The 27,584-nt window shown below is 42.1% G+C and overlaps 1 protein-coding gene across 1 annotated transcript in view; it reads left to right on the plus strand.

The window, feature by feature from the left end:
• Nucleotides 1-264: 264 nt before the first annotated feature.
• The window catches only part of LOC125484798 (alpha-galactosidase A-like), an 84,173-nt gene continuing 56,853 nt past the window's right edge, over nt 265-27,584 (plus strand). Inside the window, exon 1 of the mRNA XM_048604959.1 lies at nt 265-414. Coding sequence (XP_048460916.1) covers nt 265-414 — 150 coding nt within the window. The remainder of the gene's footprint in view (nt 415-27,584) is intronic.

A 27,584-nucleotide genomic window follows, 5' to 3' on the forward strand; every position in this document is an offset into this window, starting at 1 on the left:
TCAGACTGTACCAAGCAAAGTCCCTATATATACACTCCCAAGCAACTCAGCCCCACCCCACATTTACTCAAATTCCTCACTCCAATGGCAACCAAAGATCTAATCTATTTACAGGACAACAAGGTGCAGGGCTGCTCCAGCTGGTGCTCCTCTGCTTTGTCAGTTCCTTTTCCTTTTTCTTTCTTTTCTTCTTCTCTTTGCTGCACTTTTTCTTGCCTCGCCCAGCCCAACTTTTAACTTTTAAACTTCTTAAACTGCCCCGCAATGGAGAATGAAGGAGGCAAGTCTGAGTCCAGACAGGTGTGGGAGGCAGTCCAAGTACAGGCCGGCCTGGGAGACGAGTCCTGGAGGCAGGTCCTGGGCTGGACGCCAGCACAAGGAAGCAGCAAGGCCTCGAGTTCTGAAGACTGGCGGGTACGGACTTAATGAAAATGGACTGTCATTTGAATACATTTTTAAAGAAATTTTTTGGGCTTATATGGGACTTTGAGTAATTTGAGTACTTTTTAAAAACTTTGTATTCCCACGCTGGACTCTTTACAATTCTTTCAATTCTGTAACAAATACTTAAGTATATATACGTAGGTATCCTGTACCTAAGATGGTGCCAAAGCATTTGAGTGCAAGTGATAATAAAGCCAATTCTAATTCTAATTCTAATTCTAAAGAACAACCCAAATTCTACCCTGTATTCACACGGCTCCTCAAAATGCAATGTAAACTCCTCCATAGCAAATAATTCCCTACAATACAAGCTCAACCATACAGTCAGACTGTGCAGAAGTACCTCTATTTTTCTCGGTTGGGCAAAATTCTGCAGGTTGTCTCAAACCAAATGGGACAACATCAGATTTTCCCACATTACACTCTATCTGCCAATCCTTTGCTTACTTAAACTATCTACATCCCTTTGCAGACTCTTTGTACCCTCTTCACAACTTGCCTCCTGATCTATTTTTGAATCAGTATAGGCCCAACCTTTCCAAATTAGGCAACCCACTCACCCCAAGGAGTAAATACTCAGTAAATACTCTTTTCTATACTCAGATCTTCATTTGTGTACTTTATCTCTAGTGATCAGAATTTTTCTAAGATTCACCATCCATTTTGTCTCTTGATCTTCCCTTGTCCATAGGATGTTGTTAGTGTCTAATGCTAATAGAATCATAACAGTGTAGAAGCTTGCCGTTTGGCCCATCAAAGCATCTGAAGAGCATCCCACCCAGACCCAGGCCCCTTCCCTATCCCTATAACCCTGTATTTCCCATGCCCAATTCACCTAGCCTGCACATCTTTGGACTGTGGGAGGAAACCATAGCAGCTGGGGGAGACCCATGCAGATGTGGGAGAACATGCAAACTCCACACAGTCACGTGAGGCTGGAATCGAACCTGGATCCCTGGTGCTGTGAAGTAGCAGTGCTAACCACTGAGCCATCACAGTCCCCTCTGAAAGATTTGTTTAAAGTTTCTGAAGAAAACATTTACCTAATCCCTTATGTTCACTTTTATCCTTTGGCATACACTTCTGGATCATGTTGTTGTGGTTCTTCTTCCATTACAGTCACTTATTGGTGGGTGTGAACTCATTCCCCATTTCGTCAGTGAAAGTTTTAGCTATGTCCATCGGCACTGACCCCCAAAATCAGGCCTTTCTCCTTGCTGACCAACCAGAACAAACACTGCAGGGTATCAATGATAGCTAACAACAAAACATTGTATGATTTCAAGAAAGAGTCAGATAAAGCACTTGGGCTAAAGGGATCAAAGGATATGGGAGGTAAAAGGTAGAATAGGCTATTGAGTTGGATGATCTGCCAAAGCATGATGAATGGTCCACTCCTGATCCTATTTTCCATGTTTCTTTGTTTCTAGTTTCCTTGTGCCTGCACTTGCACACCAGGTTCCCAACATGCAGCCATTCTCCTGTCTTACCCTACAGGGAACCAATGCTACTCTCTTCCTTTTTATTTACCTGTAGAGGCATTCATAACTGTTTTTATATTTCTTCCTTGTTTCTGCCTTACTCCAATTTTTCGATTGGAGCAGTGTGGAGTGGCTAAGAGCCAGAGTGAAGCGGGCTGCAGGCATGGAGTGGTGCAGAGCGGCTAAGAGTCGGTGTGAAGGGGGCTGGAGGCATGGGGGGGAGTGGCTGAGAGCCAGAGCAGAGGGGGCTGGAGGCATGGAGCAGTGCGCAGCAGGCTGGAGGCATGGAACAGTGCGGAGCAGGCTGGAGGCATTGAGTAGAGCAGGGACAGTTGTTGGATTGAGTTCTGGCGCATGCGATCAGCAGCTTGCAAGGCTGGTCAGATCTCGTGTGGAAGTCCCTGAGCTGATGTACTGCAATGTAATGTTTATCTGTAGAATCATAGAATCACACAAATATACAGCATGGAGACAAACCCTTCAGATCGACTCATCCACGCCTACCAGATATCCTAAATAAATCTAGTCCCATTTTTGTCTGCATTTGGCCCATATCCCTCTAAACCCTTCCTATTCATATACCCATCCAGGTGCCTTTTAAATGTTGTCATTGTATGAGCTTCCACCACTTCCTCTGGAAGCTTGTTCCATACATGCACCACCCTCTGCATGAAAAGGCAGCCCCTTAGATCCCTTTTAAATTTGTCCCTTCTCACCTTAAGTTTTGGACTCCCCCACCCTGGGGAAAAGACCTTGTCTATTTACCCTATCCATGCCCCTCATGATTTTATAAACCTCTATAAGGTCACCCCTCAGCCTCTGATGCTCCAGGGAAAATAGTCCCAGTCTATTCAGCCACTCCCTATAGCTCAAACTTTACAACCTTGGCAACATCCTTGTAAATCTTTTCTGAATCCTTTCAAGTTTCACAACATCATTCCTATAGCAAGGAGACCAGAATTGCTTGCAGTATTCCAATAATTGCCTAACCAATGTCCTTTAAAGCTGCAACATGACCTCCCAACTCCTATAGTCAATGCACTGACAAAAAAATGCAAGCATACAAATCACTTTCTTCAGTATCTGCAACTCCACTTTCAAGGAACTGTGAACCTGCACTCCAAGGTCTCTTTGTTCAGCACAACTCCCCAAGACCTTACCATTAAGTGTGTAAGTCCTGCCCTGATTTGTCTTTCCAAAATGCAGCACCTCACATTTATCTAAATTAAACTCTATCTACCACTCCTCAGCCCATTGGTCCATCTGATCAAGGTGACATGGTACTCTGAGGTAACCTTCTTCAGTATCCACTACACCTCCAATTTTGGTGTCATCTGCAAATTTACTACCCATACCTCCTATGTTCACATCCAAATCATTTATATAAATGACAAAAAGTGCAGACCCAGCACCGAACCTTGTGGCACACCACTGGTCGCAGGCCTCCAGTCTGAAAAGCAACCCTCCACCACCACCCACTGTGTAATCTGTTTATCTGACTGTAATGTTTATCCTTTTTAACTGTGTCTTATTTCTGACTTTTAGGTTATGCAACTTTTCTTCTTCTTTATTCCTCTTCCGTATCTAAGATTTGTACCTAACATGGCACCATGAGATGTGACTTTGTGAACTTTTCACTGTACTCCTGCACTCTGTAACACATGACAATAAAAGAAAAACTAATCCTTTTAGTTATTCTTTTCTAGTTTCCAAATTTTCCATTTCTTCTGGAATAATCTTTGCAGCGTTCTCCATCTTCATGTTGACACTAACTTCCATAGTTAGCCATCGTTCCTATAGCATCATTTTTATTCTCAACTGAACATTGTTGAGTGCTGTGAAACGTCTCCTTAAATGTCTACCTCTACTTCCCTACTGCCTTACCTTCTAATTTATTTTCCTAGTCTGCTTTGGCCAACTCTGTCTTCATTGATCTTTTCCATCATGTTTATATAAGATGAAAACGCTAGTTTGAGGCCCAAATTTCTTATCCTTAGACTGATTACAAAAGTCTACCATGTTATGATGACTTTTACCTACAGGACACTTTGCACTGTGGTCATTAATCATTAAGTCTTCTTAAACATTATCTGACCTAAACTAGCTTGATTCCCCCACGGTTGGCTCCAGAGCGCACATATGTGAACTTACAATACCTGATTATTGCAATTGATAAGCTACCAAAATGAATAGCTTTATGGGAATATGATCTAGCAAGACTAATAGCAATTTGACTTAAATATAATGAGGGCTGTGAACTTGGTATTCAAAGGCACAACAGATTCAAAATACATTGGGAAGGAACAAAGGCAGGTAGGTTATACTTTAATTGGAGTAAACATTTTACTGTAGGAAAGACAGGATGTCTTTATGAACCCAAAGATGGAATCCACATGGTTAAAGATGGGAAGGAAACAGAACGATCTTACAACTGGGGATATGGTAGAGCCCTCTCAGTTGCGATAGAGGAGCAAGTTTACAGCAAAATGACAAAGGTGTGCAAGCTTTATAAAGTAATGATGCTGGGAGACTTTAATTCCCCAAGTATCAATTGGGACTGTGCTCAAATAATTGGTAAAGAGCGTAGGAATTCCTTAAATGTATTGAGCAGAAATTCCTTAAACAGCATTATCTTGCTACAACTAAGAAAGAGGCTCAATTGGGCTGACAAGTTTGGTGAACCAATTGGACTAGTAATTTTGGGGAAACAATGAGTAAGTGCAATGAAAGTATAACAAAGTTTAGATTAATAATGGAACAGATCAAGGAACAATGTAAATTAGAGGCTGGAAATGTGAAAAAAGGGATGATTTCAATGGAATTAAAAGAGATCCTGCTGTAGGTTAAAAAGACTGACAGGAAAGTAATAGTGGAACAATGTGCTATCTTTAAGGAGGAGAAATTTCAGGGGGGATTATCATTGTAAAGAAATATGAAGTGGACCAGCCATCTGATATACTTTATAATATAATGAGGGCAGCACGGTGGCTCAGTGGTTAGCACTGCTGCCTCACAGCACCAGGGACCCAGGTTCGATTCCAGTTTTGGATGACTGTCTGTGTGGAGTTTGCAGTTCTCCCCGTGTCTGCGTGGGTTTCCTTCGGGTGCTCCGGTTTCCTCCCACAGTCCAAAGATGTGCAGGCTAGGTGAATTGGCAGTGGGAAATTGTCTGTAATGTTCAGGGATGTGTAGATTAGATGGGTTATAGGGGGATGGGTCTGGGTGGGATGCTCTCAGGGTTGGTGTGGACTTGTTGGGCCGAAGGGCCTGTTTCCACACTGTAGGGATTCTATGATTCTATGATAATATAGCCATAGCTACAACAGCGAATCAGTGACTGATAAATCTGTGCTGAGCAGCTCATTTTCTGACTCCCCAAAGGTTGTTCACAATCTACAAGACACAACCCAGGAGTGCAACAGAATACCCACCATTTGTCTGGATGAATGCAGCTCCAATAAGAAGCCTGACACCATCAACACCTTCAACTTTCATTTCCTCCATCACTGATGCATAGAGTCAGCAATGTGTACCATCTACAAGACGTACTGCAGCAATTCACCCAGGGCCCTTTAATAAGCATCTTTGAAACTCATGACCTCTACCACTTGGAAGGATAAGGGCAGAGAATGCATTGAAATACCACTAGCTGCATGATCTTCTCCAATTCACTCATCATCATGTCTTGAGAATACAATGCTGTTCCTTCACTGTTACTTAGTCAAAATCTGAACTCCTTTGCTTATAATACCATGTGGTGCAGCTTTAGAAATTTAAGAAGGCAGTTCACCACCACTTTGTCCAGCCCAATTAGGGATGAGCAATAAATGCTGGCCCAATGATGTCCACATTCCACAAACTAATAAAAAACACTCATCTCCTATTTTGAATTACAGCTTTATGTGAATTTTCACATATTAGAGTTTGGACCTCATCTGCAATTAAAACCTGTAAACCTGAGGAAATATAACTTCCACAGAAGGAATATACAAGGCAGTTGTATTTCAAGAAACTGTTTTTTATAGAGAAGATGGATTTTTGACTGTACTGGGACTAACTGGAGCAAGTACTCATGGTTGTCGAGAACAAAAAGTGCTCAGTGACAGAAGGGATTAAAAAGATACATCAGTAAATGGAGAATTCAAACAATGGAAATATTCCATTACTGCTGATGATGCAAGGTACAATTAAACGATTGTGATCTCATGTTGAAACCTTACACTGAAGGGCACCTGAAGAATTTTAAACAGTACATTTCTTTCATATTCCTTTTGTACAGGAGACTGCACCTTTATACCTGTGTGTGTTTGATTTTGGGTCTTTGTTATTTTACTTGACATAAGCAGATATTGCCAAAAAATTTCATTTCTTTTACTCCAGAAAACCTTGTAATTTCTCCTTATTGATACAGAAGACATTGGGTGACTATATTTTTATTAAGTGGAGGTATAGCCTCATGTTAGGAAACAATTTCTTAAATTTCTTGTGATCAACTGAAGTGGTTGAAATGACAAAAACCAATTCATTACCCGTTAGCTGGTTATAACATCTTTGCTGCACTGGGGGAGAGATTACTGACACTTTGTATGTTATTGCCAATCAGCATTGTTCTTACACAGTCAGAAATTCTCGTGCCACTTTGACTCTTGTTTACTTACCACTGCTGCAGAAATTCAACTTGACCCATTATGCTGTGAGTCAGTCCTCAGTGAAGAAACACCATCCCTAGGACCACAAGGAGATGTTTCGGCTTTTTCATTTCACGTTGAGAAAAGGCCAGAAATGCACCATGAATGAAGGTGGTCAGTTGCAAGAGAATAATCTAGACCTTAATTTCCTTTTTCAGGAATAAGTGAAAGTGAATGATGCTGTCACAGAGGCTGATGATCTATCCAATAGGGTCACAGAGATATACAGCACAGAAACAGAACCTTCGGTCCAACTCGTCCATGCCGACCAGATATCCTAAATAAATGTAGTCCCATTTGCCTGCATTTGGCCCATATCCCTCTAAACCCATCCTATTCATATAACCATCCAGATGCCTTTTAAATGTTGTAATTATACCAGCATCCTTCACTTCACCTGGCAGCTCATTCCATACACACACCACCATCTGCGTGAAAAAGTTACCCCTTAGATCCCTTTTAAATCTTTCCCCTTTCGCCTTAACCTATGCCCTCTAGTTTTGGCCTCCCCCATCCCAGGGAAAAGACCTTACCTGTTTATCCTATCCATGCCCCTCATGATTTTACAAACCTCTATAAAGTCACCTCTCAGCATCCGATGCTCCAGGAAAAATAGCCCCAATCTATTCAGCCACTCTCTATAGCTCAAAACCTCCAACCCTGGCAAAAACCTTGTAAATCTTTTCTGAATCCTTTTCAAGTTTCACAGCATCCTTCCTATAGCAGGGAGACCAGAACTGCTTGCAGTATTCCAATAGCAGCCTAACCAATGTCCTGAATAGTCGCAACTTGACCTCCCAACTCCTATAGTCAACGCACTGACAAATAAAGGCAAGCATACCAAATGCCTTCTTCACTATGCTATCTACCTGCAATTCCACTTTCAAGGAACTATGAATCTGCACTCCAAGGTCTCTCTGTTCAGCAACACTCCCCAGGACCTTACCATTAAGTGTATAAGACCTGCCCTGATTTCACTTTCCAAAATGCAGCACCCCACATTTATCTTAATTAAACTCCATCCGCCACTCCTCGGCCCATTGGCCTATCTGATCAAGGTGCCATTGCACTCCGAGGTAACCTTCTTCGCTGTCCATTACATCTCCAATGATGGTGTCATCTGCAAACTTACTAACCACACCTCCTCTGTTCACATCCAAATCATTCATATAAATGACAAAAAGCAGTGGACCCAGCACCAATCCTTGTGGCACACCGTTGGTCACAGGCCTGCAGTCTGAAAAGCAACTCTCCACCACCTCCCTCTGTCTTCTATCTTCAAGCCAGTTCTATACCCAAGCAGCTAGTTCTCCCTGTATTCCATTGTGATCTAACCTTGCTAACCAGTCTACCATGAGGAACCTTGCTCAACACCTTACTAAAGTTCATATTCATCACGTCCACTGCTGTTGAAGTCCTGCCTATTGCTATGCTGTCTGACAGAGTGGTGATAATGTTTCTGTTGTCACTTTTAGGAGTTGTACTCTCTCGTAGTAAAAACCAAGAAAACAATGTATTAATCTGCTTATTTTACTTTTTTTCTTTATTTGTTAACAGGATGAGGACGTCACTGACTACACCAGCATTTATTACCCATTCCTAATTGCCCAGAGGGCAGTTATGAGTCAACCACATTGCTGTGGGTCTGGAGTCACATGTAGGCCAAACCAGGTAAGGACGGCAGTTTCCTTCCCTAAAGGACATTGTTACACTGTCCACTGTTGATATACAGTAACATTAGCAAGTGGCCAATGAGCCGCCATCCAGAGAAAAGATGGCGTAAACTCCAAACTAGAAGAAGCCAACAGTGAGAGGTTATCAATCTGCAAAAATGTCTGAAGTGTGCAATTGAATATCATTAGCAAGCCATGGAAGTACTCAAATTGTATTTCAGTAAGAAGAAGAAGCTCATACTACAGAGCTTTTGAGGTGTACCTTATAGAAGCTTAATGGTGAGTATCAAATGGACTTTGAATACACCAAAATTAATCAAGAGTCAGAAAATTCTAACTATCTAATAGTGACTTTCGTACTAAAAGCTCAACTATTGTCAGTCATACAGTACAATCAAACTGCAGGGCAATTATCTGAGGAAATATCTGCACTAAACAGTTCTTCCTATCACCAATGAACCTCCTGTTGAGAAATTACCTAATGTCAAGGTTAAACTTTCCAGAAACTCCAGCCTGAGCTTGTTGTGTTCCTTTCTTACCATCACTCGTATTCAGTTATGTTCAACAAACCTGTTAATGTTCACTCAGCGGAGGGTAAACTGATCTCACTCCAGAGTGCAGAGTGCGTATGTTGCCTGGTTCAAATGGCTTCCAGTTCAGGAGGGCTTGCTTAATGAAGTGAGGATGGAGATAATGGGAGGCTTGCCATAATCTTCCAATCTTCACTTGATTTAAGGGAAGTGGCAAAGGAATAGAGGTTCACAAATGATTCATGAATATTCAAGAAAGGATGCAAGGACATTCCTAATAACTCCAGCCAGTCAGTTTAACATCAGAAGTCGGTATGATTTTAGACACAATATTGAAGAAAATAAAATCAGCCTGCATTTTGAGAGGTTTGAGGCACAAGTGGCTCCATGGTTAACACTGTTGCCTCACAGCACCAGGAACCTCGGTTTGATTCCAGTCTTGGGCAACTGTCCGAATGGAGTCTGCACATTCTCCTTATGTCTGCATAGGTTTCCTCCAAGTGCTGCAGTTTCCTCCCTCAGTCCAAAGATGTGTAGGTTAGGTGGATTGGCCATGCTAAATTGCCCACAGTGTCCAGGGATGTGCAGGTTACATGGGTTTGCCGTGGGAAATGCAGGGTTACACGGATAGGGTGGTCGGGGTGGGGGTGGTGCTGCGTGGGATGTTCTTCAGAGGGGTGGGGTGAGTATGCTGTGGGCTGAATGGCCATCTTTCACACGGTAAGGATTCTATGAAAGAGAGCCAGCACAGGTTTGAAAAGGGCAGATGGTGCTTGACTAATATGACTGAATGGTAGAGAAGCTGTCCTTGGTATGCTGGCCAACAATTATCCAGTAACTAATACATTAAAACTGATTATCTGGTTTGTTTATCACATTGTTGGTCATGTAAGCTTGCTATGAACTACATTTCAAAATTACTTTAACAACTATGAAGTCCTTCAGCATACCCTGAGGTCATGAAAGCTGCAATGGAAAGAAAAGTTTTTCTGCCTTGCTTTCTCAGGGCAGAATCAGTGTGATACTGCTCATGATTCCTCAACGTCACTGGAAAGAATTCAACATCCACAATGCCATTCCTTCCTACACCTTGTTTCAGCTCTTCCAGTGAATGCATTAAACAAAAACATCAGAGAATTTTATTCCATTTAAAGAACAAAGCATTTAGTACAAGGAGGACATCTAGAAGACTGAAAGAGGAATGATTTTACTAATAAAAGATAAATGATTTCAGTTCTGTACAGAACCAAAGGCGATATTTAACTCTTACACTGCTTACTGAATGAATGATATTTCAGGTGCATTGTGTCAATCAGTTTTCTTTTAGTGACAGTGAAGCAAACACTAATATTACAGAAATCAATCTCAAACATACTGGGTATTAAATCTAAACAGACAATAATATTGCAGTCATAAATCTATGCAAACCCCAGGAGATTGATTTAATACTAGTCATTAAATCAAACCAGCTATAATATCATAGTAATAAATCTATGCAAACATTGAGGATAGATGTATTGCTGCATATTAGCAATAATATTGCAATTACAAGCTACTCAAATAGCAAAGATGAGTTTTTTTTACTCATTAGTAACTGTGAATTATTAAAATACAGATTAAAAGTTTGTTAAAATTAAAATCAGCTTTTAACCTGTTTTAAATTGGCTGACACTGATTGGTGGCATGTGGGCAACACGGTGGCTCAGTGGTTAGCACTGGTGCTTCACAGCACCAGGAACCTGGGTTTGATTCCAGCCTTGGGTGACTGTCTGTGTGGAGTTTGCACATTCTCCCCATGTCTGCGTGGGTCCCTCTGGGTGTTCCACTTTCCTCCCAAAGTCCAACGATGTGCAGATTTGGTGGATTGACCATGCTAATATTGCCCTGCATTGCCCTGGCATGTGCGGGCTAGGTGAGTTAGCTGAGGTAAATGCAGGTTTACAGGAATAGGCTAGGACTGGGTGGGATACTCTTTGGAGGGTTGGTAAGACTTGATGTACTGAATGGCCTCTTTCAACACTGTAATGATTCAATGATTTGCTTGCACTATTCAATCCTCTTCCTATCCTCATTTTAAATTAATCATAGAACCACTGAAACTTACAGTTGAGAAAGGCCATTCAGCCTATTATATGTGTGTTGACAAGCAAGGATCAATCTAGCCTAAACTGAGTTTCCTGATCTTGCTCTATAGCTTTGTAGGTTACAGCATTCCATGTGTCATTTGACTGGTTTTAGTTTAATTTTCACTTTGAAACGACTCAATAGAATGAATCTCAACTCAGGAAGTCAAAATAAATACAATCTCCCTAATTTGCTAACCTCAGAATTTGTGAATAAGAAATGGAATAACTCCTGCTCATGTGCCAATGAGTTTCAAATATATGTAGCTGAAAATCTGGTTAAAATGGGAAAAATGAAATAAGTCATGATCTCAATGCAAACAGAAGGAAGGGCATGTAGAGTGGTCCATTTGGATATTCAGAAGGTCAAGAGCAGAAATTCTGAAGAAGCTGAACCAAAGCTCAAATGGTCTAAAATCAATGGTAATCAAATGCCTCGTTATCAATCAATTAAGCAATCACTATCAATAACAAAATTAGTTCTCACTTGGAGAACAGGAGATAATAAATGGACATACTTCGCAGATTGACTACCTTGACTCAGTTCTTTCATGAAGCAATATCCAAGGTTTATGAAGGTAATGTAGCAGATGACGTGTACATGGATGTTTAAATGACATTTCACAAAGCATTGAATAACAGACTTATTCGGAAAATAGGAACATATAGCATTAAAGAGATTTTAGTAATATGAATGGCAGCTTGGCATGTTGGCTCAGTGGTTAGCACTGCCTCACAGCACCAGGGACACAACACCAAGTTTCAATTTCACCCTCAGACGACTGCCAGTGTGGATTTTGCACATTCTCCCCATCTATGTGTGGGTTTCCTCTGGTTTACTCCCATCTACAACATGTACACGTTAGATCAATTGACCATGCTAACTTGCTCTGTAGTGTCCAAGGATATGTAGGCTAAATGGATTAGCCATGGTAAATGCAGGATTACAGGGATGGGTCTGGGTGGAATGCTCTTTGGAGGGTTGATGCAGACTTGATAGACCAAATGGCCTTTTCTTGGCTGTACAGATTCTATGAAATCCATGCTGATTTCTATGAATGCAGAATAGGTTAAACAACACTTATGGTGATTGTTTTCTTTCTCACCAGATTAAAAAAAATACAGTGGGTTCCATGTGGGCTATAAGGATATAGACAGAGTGGGGAAATGGATGGATATATGGCAGCTTCATCCACCATCCTGTGTTCACAAACTTCCTGTCTCTTGGTCAAGCACTGCCTTAATTTTAAAACAAACAAAAACAGAAATTGCCGGAAAAACTCACCAGGTCGCAGCATTTGTGGAGAGACAATAGATTTAATGTTTCGAGTCCAGGGATCCTTCCTCAGAACTTGTCACTGGATTCGAAATGTTAACTCTGCTTTCTCTCCATAGATGCTACCAGACCTGCTGAGTTTCTCCAACAACTTCTGTTTTTGTTTATCTCAGATTTCCAGTATCTGCAGTTCTTTTTTTTGTCTGAAATTTAAAATCCTTTTCAAAGCCCTGCCTGACTCCCACTTCAACCTGATACATGTTTTTAACCCAGATTATGTTAGGATAATTAAAATAATTTTCTATCTCTCTGAACTGTGTTCAGCTCTCTCCTTCAAACTCCTCATTCTTAGCCTGCAATAGACATTCAGAATTATACCATTTTCCTTCCACAATCTTAATTCTATTCTTATGGATTTGACCTTAAAATATCCTTGGGAAGTCTTATATCATAGTCACTGGTTCATTCGCCAAGACTGACACTGCACCAGTCCATCCTGAAAATATTAAACCCAGGAGTAATGGTCCTGAATGTCCCAGAGACTTGCTCCTGTTGTAAGAGTGTATCTTTGTTGCATTTTTAAGTAACGTACATAGGTACTGAAATTAAAAATTGATTTGCAGAGCATTTCTCACCACTCTGCTGGCTTCTTTGTTAAATTATCATAACTCTGTTCCTTTCACAGTCAATAGTAATGAGAAATTTACTAAATCAATACTGATTATATTGCTCCTTAAAATATAGATTGTAAAACAATGGCATTGCTAACCGCTTAGTGACCCCATGAGGGTCTGATTTATGAACTGAAAGCATCCAAAAGCAGTTTGGCTCATTACTTATGCATATAAAACTGTAAAAAGTTACCTGCTGGTAGTTTTGAAAGGATTTCATTGCTTGTTGAATTAAGCACCGTTTTATTGTGGTATTATAACTTAACAAATGCATTTCACGTGTAATTAGTGGCTGTAACATTTCAAATCGTCCAAGAATTTGTGCATGCTGATTGGGAGGGATCAGTAGAAGGTGTACCAGTCTTCTCTCATGGCCACCGGACTAATGACTGCAAGGAGTCCAGGAGCTGCAAACTGTGTGGGGAAGCAGGCTACTTGTACAAGCCTGCCCAAGACAGGGGCTGGGGTGGTACAGTTATGTATGTTCAGATGGCTGGAAGTGGCAATGCGTATCATGGACCCCCAAAGGACAGTAAGGTGTCACTCTCCAGCAAGAAGACTGAAACAAGGGGCATCCAGAAGGAGGGACAGGATGGAGAGGAAGAAGAGGCAGCCAGAACGGAGGCACAGCAACTAACTCAATCTTCACCTGAACAGATGGAGTCAATGGAGGAGGAAGAATCAAGGGAGGCAGCGGAGTGAATACAGTGAGAAACAACCAGAACAGGAAAACATGTTGGGGCCCCATGGGCCCACAGCAAAACAGAAAGAGACAGCTGCTTGATGGACCCACCAGCAGGTCTTCTGACAATGAAGGCACGCGGAGGGATGGCCACCTACAAATAAGAGGCACAGTATCACAGGAGAGAGGAGCACCCCCGAACCCGGAAGCACTGAATGTTGCAAGGCCCAGTGAAATCCAACCTCCAGCCATTGAGAACCAAGGAGTATCCACCACATCACTGCTCCGGGTAACTGGGAGTAGTGACGTTCCAAATAAGGATCAGGGCCCAACAGTCCTACTGTAAGACTCTGAACCAGACCTTCCTGACATCATTCTTGCCCCCACGAGACAGGATTGAGGCAATGCCCCCAGAAAGGACCAGTACAGTTCCAAACAGTTCAACCCACACTGCCGGAATGCAGGGAGTCCCTCGGTGACAACACAGTGGGAGAACAGACATTGGGTCTCTGGCTAATTCTGTAAAATCTCAAAATGGTTTTAAAATTGCCAGTATTAACATACATAGCTTTAAATCTACTTTGCAATGTGTTTCCACATTGGTATACTTGGCCAACGTCAGAGCAGACCTCCTGTTTCTGCAGGAGTGTGGATACCACACCTCAGCAGCTACAGGAAATGGTCAAGTTTATGGACCTAGGGGCCTTCAATTTAATCGGGGGAAACAATAATCGTTCCTCCAGCCTGGATATTCTGCTGCAAGGAGGCAATTTCACCATCTCCAAGGATAAGGAGGTGGTGTGTGTGTGTGTGTGTGTGTGTGTGTGTCTCCTTGTAGGAGATGTTATGTACAGAAATGCTCCCCCTTAGACTAATTAACATGTATGTCCTGGTGGTACAGAGTGAGCAGGAGATAAAGAGCTAGCAAGCCTCGCTTTTTGCCTCAGAGGCCTCCAAGATAATCTTCCAATCCAGTGTCTGCACCATGGAGCAAGATGAGATGTGCTTACGTTTCCTCTTCCAGAAGGTGTACAGGGAGAGCTCTGTGCTCAGCAGCCTGAAGGAAGAAGATGGCTCAGTAACATCACCTAAGTCTGACCTCCTGAGGATCAGCAAATCCTTTTCTGCCAGACTGAATGACACAAAGCCCACAGACAGCGCAGCCTCCCAGTCATTCCTGTCACCTATCATGGACGTCTTGGGCGACAGCTCTTGGGAGAAGCTGGATCAGCCATTAACTCTGTATGAGCTGACCAAGGACCTCAAGAATAAAATTCTGGGAAGCGAAGGTTTATCGGCCAAGTTGTATTCAGCTCCATGACACTTGATTAGCCAGGTCTTGCTGCAAGTGTACAACAGTATGCTTCTGGCAGGAAGCAGGTGAGAATCCATGAGAAAAGATATCGCCACCTCCCTCTTATCTGTGGTGAAAACCCGGTCATCAAGTGTGAATTACTCTCTATTGTGCAGGTCCGGTCCATTCCCAGAACCTGCACAATTGCAGTCGCCCAAGCCATCTTCCACTTCATCTGAAGGTCTAAGGTGGACAGTGTCCACAGGACACTATGTACAAAACTCTGGATAGGGGGGGTGCGGGGGGGGGAAGAACGGACCCAACACTGCCCTCATCCTGATGGCCACCTTTGTGTGTAGCCATGTCAAGCTGTGCATAGACCCTCACTACGCAAACACCAAGTGCCACTACATACTGAGGTTCTACCTGTCCCCAGTGTTGTGAAGGATGAGACTGACGTCGTTGCCGCAGAATGCTCCTAGTGGTTGGATCATTTCTTATCACCTGTCCCTCGTGGAGAAATTTGCAAAGAAAAACACTTTTAATCCCAAGTCCATCAGGAGTTGGTCAGCATGTAGCGTCCTCGAGACCCTGCGGGAAAAGGTGAAGGTGGATCCAGTCAGGCTATTCCCTGAGCAGACTGTCAAAGTCATTTGGCAGAATGTCTCATCACCAGAACTTTCCAACAAGCACCAAGACATTGCTTGGCTGGTGTTGAGAAGGGCACTACCTGTGAGATCCTTCTTGTAATCCAAATCTCTGCACCACCGCACGCTGCCCTCAAAGTGGCTGCGGGGGTTAGAGACTGTCACCCACCTCCTTCTGGAATGTGCCTTTGCAAAGGAAATCTGGAGAGAGATAAAATAGTTTTTGTCACGGTTTGTCCCAAACGGCTCCATGATGCAGAACTCTGTGTTATACGGGCTGTTCCCTGGGATGCACACCGAGACAGACATCGACTGCGCCTGGAGGACCTTCAACTTGGTGAAAGGTGCTCTTTGATCAGCCTGAAACCAGTTGGTCTTCCAGAGCAAGGAGCTGACCTTGACTGAGTGTTGCAAACTGGCACATTCCAAAATCCAGGACTGTGGGATGGACTAAAGCTTGGGGCAGCTGTGAACGCGCAATGCAGAAAGACCACTGCCTAAAGTCTTTCTGCCAAAGTACAACGGGGGTCCATTCAGTTAACGGATCTTCCCGATGCCTCAAATATATGTAATTAACATGTTGCGTAAGTAAGAAATGCCTTTGGGTTATTGGAACTGTTGGGGAAGTCAAATGTCACTGCTTGTTTGTTCTCAATATGCAAAGACTGTACAGAACTGAACTACCCTAGTGACTATGTATGTATACAAAGGAATTTTTTATGAATAGAGTATATTTTTGAAATTAAAAAATGAATATTCCACAACTATGGCTGGAAAGGAATTGGTTCTGAACAAAATGTGGATGCAATGTTACACAAGTTCTGTTACAACACTGACAATGAGAAGTCAGGGCAGATGATCCAGAGCAACGCAAGTTAAAATCTCACCATGGCTCTTTAAGATTTTGTATTCCATTTCAAAAATGTGGAAGTACAAAAGAAGCTGTTGTATTATCGTTAATTCCAAAGTGGTTCACAAATGTCCTTTGAGTAAGGAAATCCGATGCCTTTACTCAATCTGGCCTCCTTTGGTACCTAACAACACTTCCTGATGTGGTGGAATGAGCTGTTTAATTGTAGGAAAAAGATCACCTTCTCACAGGAGCTAAGGATGGGAAACGAGAACTTTCAGGTACCGTGATTGAGTTTAATAAACAGCAAGGAAGCAGTCTCACTCAAGGGTTAAGCTGATCAGAAACATAAGTACACTCAGAAAACTCATCTTTTAAAGCTCCAGCACAGGCTGAAGTCCAACAATGAAAAATATTTTAATCAGTTGAGTAAGCATTGGAGCTTTGTTTGATAGCATAACTCAAAAAATAATTCCGACAGCCCAGCCACACTGTGGTACCAGTCACGTCATCCATCCTTACAGATGTATCTGCTGTGTCTTGGCTTCTGAGCCAATTTCTGAAATGGTGAGACAGTTAAGGGCAGCTAGTACTGGGTATATATATTCATTCTCCACCATACGCTAATCAATTAACTATTTATTATAGAGTATTTACACAGAAGCCATCAATAAAAGGCAAGTAAGACATGAGTAACTGACAGTGTTCTCACAGGACACAATGAGGGCAGGTAAGAAGAAGTGTTTTTTTACAGCTAACTCTAACTTATTCTTTCTTGAAATTAGAATTATACCAGGAGGGTTTAAATGATGTGGAAAGATGAAGAAACTGATTTGTTCTCCTTTGAACATAGAAGCTGATCAAGAGATTTTAAAATTAATGGTTTTGGTGCACTAGATAAACTACACAAAAGCAAAACCTATTTGACCCCATCCTCAACTGTCACAAATATACCTGTCAATTACAGTATTGGGAAGAGTGACCACCACACCGTCCTGGTGGAGACAATGGCCCAAATTTATATTAAGCATACTCCCCTCCTTTGTGTTGTATAGTGCTACCTCCATCCTAAATAGGATAGATTTAAGGCTGAAGAAGTTCTGAAGAAGGGTTCCAACCTGGAACGTTGACTTTCCTACTCCTCTGATGCTGCCTGACCTACTGTGTTCCTCCAGCTGCACACTGCGTTGTCCTGACTCCAGCATCTGCAGTTCTTGCTATCTCTGCAGATTTAAAGCTATTTCAAGCAACGAGAGACTGTGCATCCAAGAGGCACTATGGGTAATCAGCAGCAGTAGCATTATACTCCAGCATAATCTGCAACCTTATGGCCCAGCATATCGCCCACTCAACTTTTACCAACAAGCCAGGGAATCAACCCTGGTTCATCAAGACTGCAGGAGCGCATGCCAGGAGTAGCACCAAGCATATTTAAAAATGTGGTGACACCCTAGTGAAGCAACCAAATAGAACTATTTAGGTACCGAGCAACATAAGCAGCAAATGATAGACAGAGCTAAGCAATCCCATAAATAACAGATCAGATGCAAGTCCTGTAGTCCTGCTAAGTCTGTGAATGGTGGAAGATGATTATCTCAGTAGAGAAGGAAGTGTCACAAAACATTAGCGCAAAAGACAAAGGGAGATGGTATGCTGGGCTTCAAGTACAGGAGCAGGGATGTCTTGTTGCAATTGTACTGGTCCTTTTGAGACCACATTTGGAGCAACAAAAAAATACCAGTCTGATTCCTGGGATGCCAAGACGGATGTATAATAAGAGATTGGGTAGGTCAGTATTATATTCACTGGAGTTTAGAAGAATGAAGTGTGATCTCATTGAAACTTACAGAATTGTAACAGGACCAGACAGAGTATATGTAGGAAGGATATTATCAATAACCAAGGAGTCCAGCACTGGAGGGTCACGGTCCAGGGGTAGATATGGCAGATATGGGATAAGCCATTTAGTACTGGGATGAGTAGAAATTTCTTCTCCCAGAGAGCAGTGAGCCTGTGGAAGTATCTGCCATGGAAAGCAATTGAGGCCAAAACATTGCATGCTTTCAAGAAGGAGTTAGATATAGTTCTTAGGGCTCAAGGGATCAAAGGGTATTGATAGAAAGCAGAAACAGGGTAATTACTGAGTTGGATGAACAACCGTGATCATAATGGATGGTGGAGCAGGCTCAAAGGACTGAAGGGCCTGCTCCTGCTCCTATTTTCTATCTTTCTATGTTTGTCTGGCAGTGCACATTGCAAAGGATTTGAGTCTTGACAATGCAGCAGCTCTAGCACTAAAATCTTACACCAAGAAATATCTGCATCCCCAGCCAAACAGTTCCAGCTGCACATTGGCATTTACCCTAAAGCAAAATGCCATAGATGCTGCAGTTCTGAAATGCAAACAGAGGTTTCTGGGAATGCTGCGCAGGTTTGACACTATCCATGCACAGAGAAACAGAGTTAATGGACTGGATATTACATGCCCCAGCTGGTTTGCGGCACTGGGGTGGAAGTGTGATGTAAAATAGGATGTGGGCCTATCCTACGACCTTCCCACCCACTCCTGAGCTCACCCCCAGAAAGTGGACGGTAGGTGGCTGAGGTACTGATATAGGAATATGTGAACACATAATTAAGCATCAGTTGAGCTATCAAATCTCAGTGTCCCCACTATTACACAGCCCAGACCAGAGAATGAGTGGCATGGTCAGTCTGGCATGAGTGGATATCCCCCATTATTTGAATGTTTTTGAAAAGGTGGATAGGAAGCCAATTACTATTTTTTGGAAGTACCCTTGCCCTTTGGGAGCATGGCCTCCTGAGAACATAGGAACCTTCTTCCTTCCTATCCACCCGCACTTCAAATCACAAACCCCATTCCTCTCATACTGCCACCCCCATTCCCAAGGTGGAACAAGCTCTCCCTACCCAGATCCTCCCAACTATCTTCGTTGGATCCAGGATGAATGAGGGCTCTTGCATCAGCCTTGTGTGCAGTGCCAGCGGTCAGAAGAAGGCAATGCACTTGGCAACGTAACTCCCTATTTTGGAACTTGTTTCACCTTCCACAGTCATCCTTGCAGGGGCCAGGGTGGAAGCAGAACTGAAAGCTGCAGAATTGGTTACAGAATCACAAAAGGTTGTTCAGTGCAGTGCGACCATGGTTGTCACACGTCCTTGAACCTTTCTGCATTTGAGAGTCCAGGTGCCTTACAAGGCTAGCTCCTGAGGACAAGGGCTACCTACTGTAACCACGACTCATGCCAACATTGTACAAGCCCCTGACTGATATGGATACAGATGCAATGCTGCCCATGCTTCAATCAGGACCTTGATGGAGCAGGTGATGAGGCTGTTGAAGATGTGGTTCTGCTACTTGGACCAGTCTGTGCCACATCATCCTGGCATGCTGTGCAGGCAATGAGGCAATATGCTGGATTGTGAGGTGCTGGGGAATGGGACCAGTCTTCCAAAGAGGAAGACTTTACAGAGGAGGAAATTTTACTTGTTCATGAGGGAGCTCAGCTGCTCTGGGCATCACAAACCAGACAGTACCTGACTGACACCCAGCTTCAGTAAATTACAGCTGGCTGTAGCAGACTGCAAATATTTTTGTCACGGTGCTGAAGATTTGTTAACATTGTGGGGATGAAGGTCAACCTCTGTTGACTTTACTTCTATTCCCCTTTCCTTTCTGTAAGGAAAAAGCCCACGTTTATGGAGTCATAGAGTCATACAGCACAGAAACAGACTTTTGAGTCTAATCAGTCCATGCAGACCATAATCCCAAACCAGTCCCAGGTGCCTGTGTTTGGCCCATATCCTTCAAAACATTTCCTATTCATGTACTAATCCAAATGTCTTTTAAATATTGTAATTGTACCCGCATCCACCACTTCCTCTAAGTTCATTTCACGCACGAACCACGCTGTGCAAAAAAATTGCCCCTTGTGTCTCTTTTACATCTTTATCTTCTCTCCTTAAAAATATGTCCCCTAGTCTTGAAATCCCCCATCCTAGGGAAAAGATATTTTCCGTTCACCTTACCCTTACCCCACATTATTTTATAAACCTCCATAATGTCACCCCTCAGCCCCCAGTGAAAAAAGTCCCAGCCTCTCCTTACAACTCAAACCCTCCATTCCCAGCAACATCCTGGTAAATCTCTTCTGAACATTCCCCACCAGAACATTGAGAAGATGAGAGTCCTCAGTGGGCTTTGATGACAGGGTAGTACCGACTTAGAGGTTGTTCCGACAGGATGTGCACAAAACTGTGGGTTCTGGTAGTTAGATAATGATCAGGGTGAGAGAGTGGGGGTTTATGTACAAGGGAGGGTGAGCCATGCCAGCTATATACCAAGGGCAATGTGGCTTTGTGGTTAGTGATAACATTGCAGATAAGGAGCAATATTGGATTGTCAGCTGATGACACTGACACCAGGAATGTCGGTCTTTCAGTGGATATCCGCTGAGTGGTGAGTTGTTCTAGGAATGGCATGACGTAAGATGAGGTCGGAATGAGAAGAATGCCACTGGGATGGAGTAGGTAGTTAATGTGCTGAATTTTCAACACTAGTCTGAGAAAACTCACTTGCAGTGAGAAACCCTCCAAAAAACTTAATGCAGCTTATATTTTATACTTAGCCACATAATGTAAGATTCAGCCCATTTGTCACCATTATGAAGACTAGATTTTCATCCCAGTTTTATTAACGAATTGAGTTTCAATTTCTCAGCTGGTATGATGGGATTTGAATGTGTGTCTCTAGAGTATTAGTCTCAAAACAGAACCACAATACTTTTCACGTAAGGCCACTTAGTCCAAATGTTTATGCAGCACAGTTGATTATAATAAGATTTAGTCTTTTAGATTCTTCCTTTTTGGCTACTGTTCTGATCTTTCTCCAGATTTTGGAGTTTCTCATTCTCTAATTCATAGAGTCATACAGCACGGACACAGACTCTTCAGTCCAACCAGTCCATGTTGAACATAACCCCAAACTAAACTAATTTCACCTGCCTGCTCCTGGCCCACATCTCTCCAAACCTTTCCTATTCATGTACTTATCCAAATGTCTTTTAAACATTGTAATTGTACCCACATCCACCACTTCCTCAGGAAGTTCATTCCACATGCGAACCACCCTCTGGGTAAAAAAATTTGCCTCTTACGTATTTTTTAAATCTCTCTTCTCTTGCCTTAAAAAGTGGCCCCTTGTCTTGAAATGTCCCATCCAAGGGAAAAGACAGCTACCATTAACTCTGCCTATACCTTTCATTATTTAATAAACTTCTATCAGGTCGCCTCTTAACATCTCATGCTCCAGTGAATAAAGTCCCAGCCTATCCAGTCTTTATATCTCAAACCTTCCATACCCGGCAACATCCTGGTAAATCTCTTCTGAATTCCTACAACTGGCTGACCAGAACTGGACACAGTATTCCAGAAGAGGCCTCACCATTGTCCTGTACAACCTTAACATGACTTCCCAACTCCTATACACAAAGGACTGAGCAATGAAGGCAAGCATGCCAAATGCCTTTTTAACCGTCCTGTCTTTATGTGACATCAACTTCAAAGAACTATGTGCCTACATTCCTAGGTCCCTCTGTTCTACTTCACTATCCAAGGCCCTAGCAGAATTGTGTAAGCCCTATCCTTGTTTATTGTACCAAAATGCAATACCTCGCATTTATCCAGATTGAACTCCATCTACCATTTTTCAGCCCATTGACCCAACTTATCAAGATCCTTTTGCAATCTTAGAAAATCTTTACCCAGTCTTAATGCAACTTCAGATTCAGAGAAACTCTTAACTTTCCTCTGAAATGGCAAAGCAAGCTATGTTCAAGGGTAATTAGGGATTGACAATAAATCATGGCCTTTGCCAGCAATGCCCAAATCCCATGAAAGAATAAACTAAAGAAAGGCATCAGTTTAGATTCTTAGTGTGATCAGCACTGGTTTGGGCAAGGGTTCCTCAAAGATTTAAGTTGGTTAAACTGAAGCACTGCAATGGTTAAGACTCCAACCCCAAGCTGCTAGAGAGTAGTAAGTTGCGGGCAGGTGAGGACAGAGCTAGGCTCAGACTTGAATTCTCACCTACTTCTGAATAGCCATCATCAGTTTCACAGATCATTTTTGGCAGGGTAACGTAAAATGTGCTCCTCACAAAATTGGATCAGGGAAAGGAACAAAAGGGAGGTTCCAACAGCTGAGTTTAACCCTGCCTTTATTCAATGTGCCCACACTTCCATGTTTCATACAAGAGTCACTCAATAATGCTGAGCAATAGGAACACAGAATGAAATTTTCCACTCCACCATCCAGTGGCTTGAAAGCCCCCTAATGATCAAACATGATGCACTTGCTGGTAGCAGTTTGAAAACTGCCTATATATTGATAGTATTATAACTCTATTACATCATCTCAGTTGCTATCCAGGGACACTAGTGGGTGACACATCCAGAGTCGTAATCAACTAATGTTCCCTGCCCAGTCAGTCCAACAGTGTGAAACATTAAACTAGGAGCTTGCTTCCCAACCTATTTCCTTTTGAGGATTGAAATCTGCTACAACCTGTCAGGGAACAGTGGGACTGTGGAAAGAAGAAGAAAGTCAATGAGAGGTAGGGGTGAAGAAAGAGGGCAGAGGGGAAGGAGATCAGCCATTGATGCCTTGAAACTCGCAAACCTAAACTTTCAACTCTCAACTCACAACTCAACCTGGAGTCTCAACACCCACTTTGGGACACCCTGGTCTGGCATAACATACAGAATAGTTGGCTGTGCAAGATACTGGGGGCAACCAGCATTTGCAGAATGAGTCAGGGTCTTGTGGACAGGGGACTGGAAGCAAAATCAAGATGAGTGAAAAGCATAAGATCGAGTTAGAAGCAGGAATAGGCCAACTCATTGATTTTCATCTTCATTTTCCACTGGCAATGGCTAAAATTTGGGTATTAAGGGCTCTTGTCAGTTAGGAAGTGCCTAACATACAAACCCTGGCTGTACAATGCTCTAACTGAACATGTTAAAACTTTCTTATAATCTAAAATGTTCACATCATAAGGAATTGAACAATATCTACACAGAGCCATGTGATCTCAGTGGAGAGACCCTAACACCTCAGGAGTTGGCCAGCTCAGCTGTTGGATGGCTGGTTGGAAATGTAGACTGACACCAACAGTGTGGGTTCAGCACATGAGCTGTCTTCTCAACCTCACTCTTCACCTGACCTGTAGTGACCCTCAGGTTAAATTCACCACTGGTCATCTCTCTAATGAAAGAACAGCATGTAGTCCTCCTGGACTCCAGCAATTTTTTACTTTCAAGGCAGAAGTGCTGTTTTATGGCAAGAACCAGCAACTATGTACTCGAGGAATACATGTAATATTATCGTGCATTTTCCTGTTTAGTGAAACATTTCTGCGCTTTGTAACATTTTGTAAACTCTCCTGAAGTGGTTAAATGTAAATTATATGCCTGTGGGTGTTCCATGAGACTGTTCAGTTTCAACCCTGAGACACGAACACGAACAGATGACATGTTCTTCAGCTTTATATTGCTTCATATCACCTGGAGGTCACAATGAGCTTTCAAAACATCTAGACTGTGATCTTTTTCATTTATGATGATAATCAGATGCCCAATGGAGGCCCTGTTAGCTGAAAGATACCTCTAGCTAGAGGTCTAATTAAAATGGTAATGGAATGTATTGGAATGCAGGCTCTGCAGCTGCACATTATCATTCAGGTTTTGAGTCTGTAATTTTTCTGTTGCATTGTTGAGTTTAATATTCTCTTCCAATTCAGTCACAGTTCAATCAGCACAATCCTTTCACAGTTTGATCTCCCAGGATTTCCAGAGCTAATGGTTCAGAGTTTGGTACACATAGGGACCCACATTCTTATTAATACCGGTAACGTGTGTACAGTTCTGTCCTCTGTATCACAAAAATAGTAGATGTGAAAGCCAATAGTAGCAGTGAGGGATCAAATTTAGGAAGTTGAGGTAAATCCAAAGGCAAAGACAAGGTAAGAGAGGAAGGTCTTAATCTGGGAAATGCTAAAAGCACTGTGACAGGAAGGAATAGAGAGCACAAAGCTAAGAGTAAACCAGTGGATAAGACTACAGACTATAAAAACAATAAAAGGATAAGGCTCTGTATCTGATTGTACACTGCATTGAAAATAAAACAATTACCCAAAGGTACAAATGGAAGTAAGTATGTACAATCCAATAACCATCACAGAGACAAGACTACAGGATGGCCTAGTTTGGTTTCTGAATATTGAAGGGTACAGGAAGCTAGAAAAGGGTGGAGAGGTAACCCTGCTAGTTACTGATGACATTAGCATAAATAGAGAGCAATGACCCAAGTTCAGGACACCAGGATAGAGAAATGGTTTGGGTGTATATTAGAAATGATGAAAGAAATTGTGGGAGTGATGTGCAGGCTCCATAACAGTAAAGACCTGGTAGGAGGTGGAGCATAAAAACATTAGGAAATTGTGATAAAGATGCAGCAGTAATCATAAGAGATTTTAATGTATATATCGATGGAAAATGTCTGATGGACAAAGGTGGCTCAGATGAGGAGCTTTTAGAATGTTTTCAGGACGTTTCTTAGAGACACAGGATACTGCAAAAGCTATGGGGCCTGACAACCTTCTAGCAACAGTACTGAAGACTTCTGCTCCAGAACTTGCCGTTCTCCTAGCCAAGTTCTTCCAGTGCAGTTACAACACTGGCATCTAACTGACAATGTGGAAAATTGCCCCCGAGGCACAAGTCAGGAGTGTGATGGAACACTCCTCACTTGTCTGGATGAGTGCAGCCCCAACAACACTCAAGCAGCTTGACACCAACCAGGACAAAGCAGCCCTGTCTGATTAGCACTACATCCACAAGCATTCACTCTCTCCACTACTGATGCTCAATAGCAGCAGTGTGTACTATCCTCAAGATGGACTGTAGAAGTTCACCAAAGATCTTCAGACAGCACCTTCCAAACCTATGACACTTCCATCGAGAAGGACAAGGGCATCAGATATATGGGATCACCACGACCTCCAAGTTCCCCTCATCTTCCTGCCAAACCACTCATCTTCCTGCCTTCGAAGTATATCACCATTCCTTCTCTGTCACTGGGTCAAAATCCTGTAGTTCCCTCCCTAATGGCATTGTGGGTTTACTCACAGCAGGTGGACTGCAGCAGTTCAAGAAGGCAGCTCACCACCACCTTCTGAAGAGCAGCTAGTGATGGGCAATAAATGCTGGCCAGCCAGCGACACCCACATCCCAAAATGAATAAATAAAAATTAAAGGTGTGCCAACAGGAGCCAACAAGAGAGCAGGCTATGCTGCCCTGGCATTGCACAATGATATAGGATTAATTAGTGATTTCATAGTGAAGTTATCTCTAGGTAGCAGTAACCATAATATGTTTTTTTAATGCTTAAATAAAGGCAATTACAAGGGCATGAAAGCATAACAGGCTAAAACCTAAACCCAAAAAATTAAAACGAACATAGTTGGAAAACTAGGTGAAAGGATAAGTTAGTAAAGATGCAGTGACAAACATTTAAGGAAATATTTCAGAATATATAGATAAAATCCATTCCAATGAGCACAAAAACAAAATCCAAGGGACTTACAGGTCTGTGGTTAACTTGAAAATGTAAAGATGTAATTAGACTTAAAGAAAAAGCATATAATTGTGTAGAAACAGGTCAGAAGATTGGATGCAATATTAAAAATATGAACTAATTGCTGAAAAAATTAATAAGGATGGAAAAATTAGAGTATGCGGCAAAGTGAGCCAGAAATAAATAACCAAATGGTAAGCTATCCTGTAAATTTTTTAAAAGAATAAAAGTAACAAAGTGAGTATTGGTGAATTGATATTGGAAAGTAAAGAGATGTTGAATGAATTGAGCAGGTAATTTGCATCAGTATTTATTATGGAAGGTACAAGTACAGAAGGTACAATATCACAGAAGTAGCAATAAATCTGGAAATGGATGGGAGAGAGGGACTCGAGAAGTGGTACTGAGTAAATCATCGAACTGCAGGTGATAAGTGCTTGGGTCCTGATCAACTTCATCCTAGGGCTTTAAAAGAAATGCCTACAAAATAGTTGATGCTTTGGCTTTAATCTTCCAAAACTCTCAAATTCAGGGAAGGTCCCATTAAATGGGAGTCAGTGGCATCGTGGTAATATCACTGGGCCAGTAATTCAGAGCTCCAGGCTAATTTTTCAGGGATATAGCCTGGATTCCCATCATGACAGAAGGTGAAATTTGAATTCAATAAAATCTGGAATCAATAGCTAGCCCAAAGATGACCATGTAACCATTGTTGACTGATCTAAAAACCTAAGTCACTGAAGCTCCTCGAAGAAGAAAATCTGCCATCCTTAAATAGTCTGGCCTATATGTGACTCCTGGCTAACAGCAATGAGAGTGACTCTTAACTGTCCTCTGAAACGTACTGGCCAGCCAAACAGAGATTCTGAATGAAGTCCATTGCAGGCACTTCTTGTTACTGGTCTAACGTAGATAGTGATCTAGAATCAACAGCAATTCAGTGTAGAACTAAGCTGCCAAAGACCCCTTCAGAGTCGAGTCATCTTTTACAAAGAATTCTCATTGATAGCTACTCAAAGTGGGTTGAAGCAAAGCACAAGGACAAAACACAATGCTAAACGAGTATGGGATGAGTAATAGTTCATTTTTGCCTCTTAAAGTTTACTTCAGTAGTTTGTTTAAGACAGCTGCCTTCAATGTTATTCTGCTCAAAGTTTCACGAAGCTGCAAAAGAAGTGACCCATTTCATGAAGAAATTGAGGCACTAATTAAGTTAGTAAAAGTGACAATGAAAACACTTTATGTAGCAGTTGATTCATTGCCAAGAAGCTAGCAAATATGCTACACAGAAAACACAAAAACTCATTTAAAAAAAGCCTTATTTTACCTCATTGTTGGAAGACAACCAATCACCTGTATGACTGTTCAACAGTAATCAATGTGACCCTTATAGATTTGAGGAAAGAAAGCTTAAAAAAAATGATAAAGTGTTTTAAAATTCTTAAAGTCTTTAAAATTAGGATTCTGAGTGGTTGTGACAATATATCTATTTGAATGTTAGTCTGGAACAATTGGCAATAATAGTAGGCATCCCAATTCTCTTTCTACAATTTGGCTAATCAAGACTGTT

The sequence above is a fragment of the Rhincodon typus genome, chromosome 14, assembly GCF_021869965.1.
Source record: "Rhincodon typus isolate 14 chromosome 14, sRhiTyp1.1, whole genome shotgun sequence".
NCBI classification, from domain to species: domain Eukaryota; kingdom Metazoa; phylum Chordata; class Chondrichthyes; order Orectolobiformes; family Rhincodontidae; genus Rhincodon; species Rhincodon typus.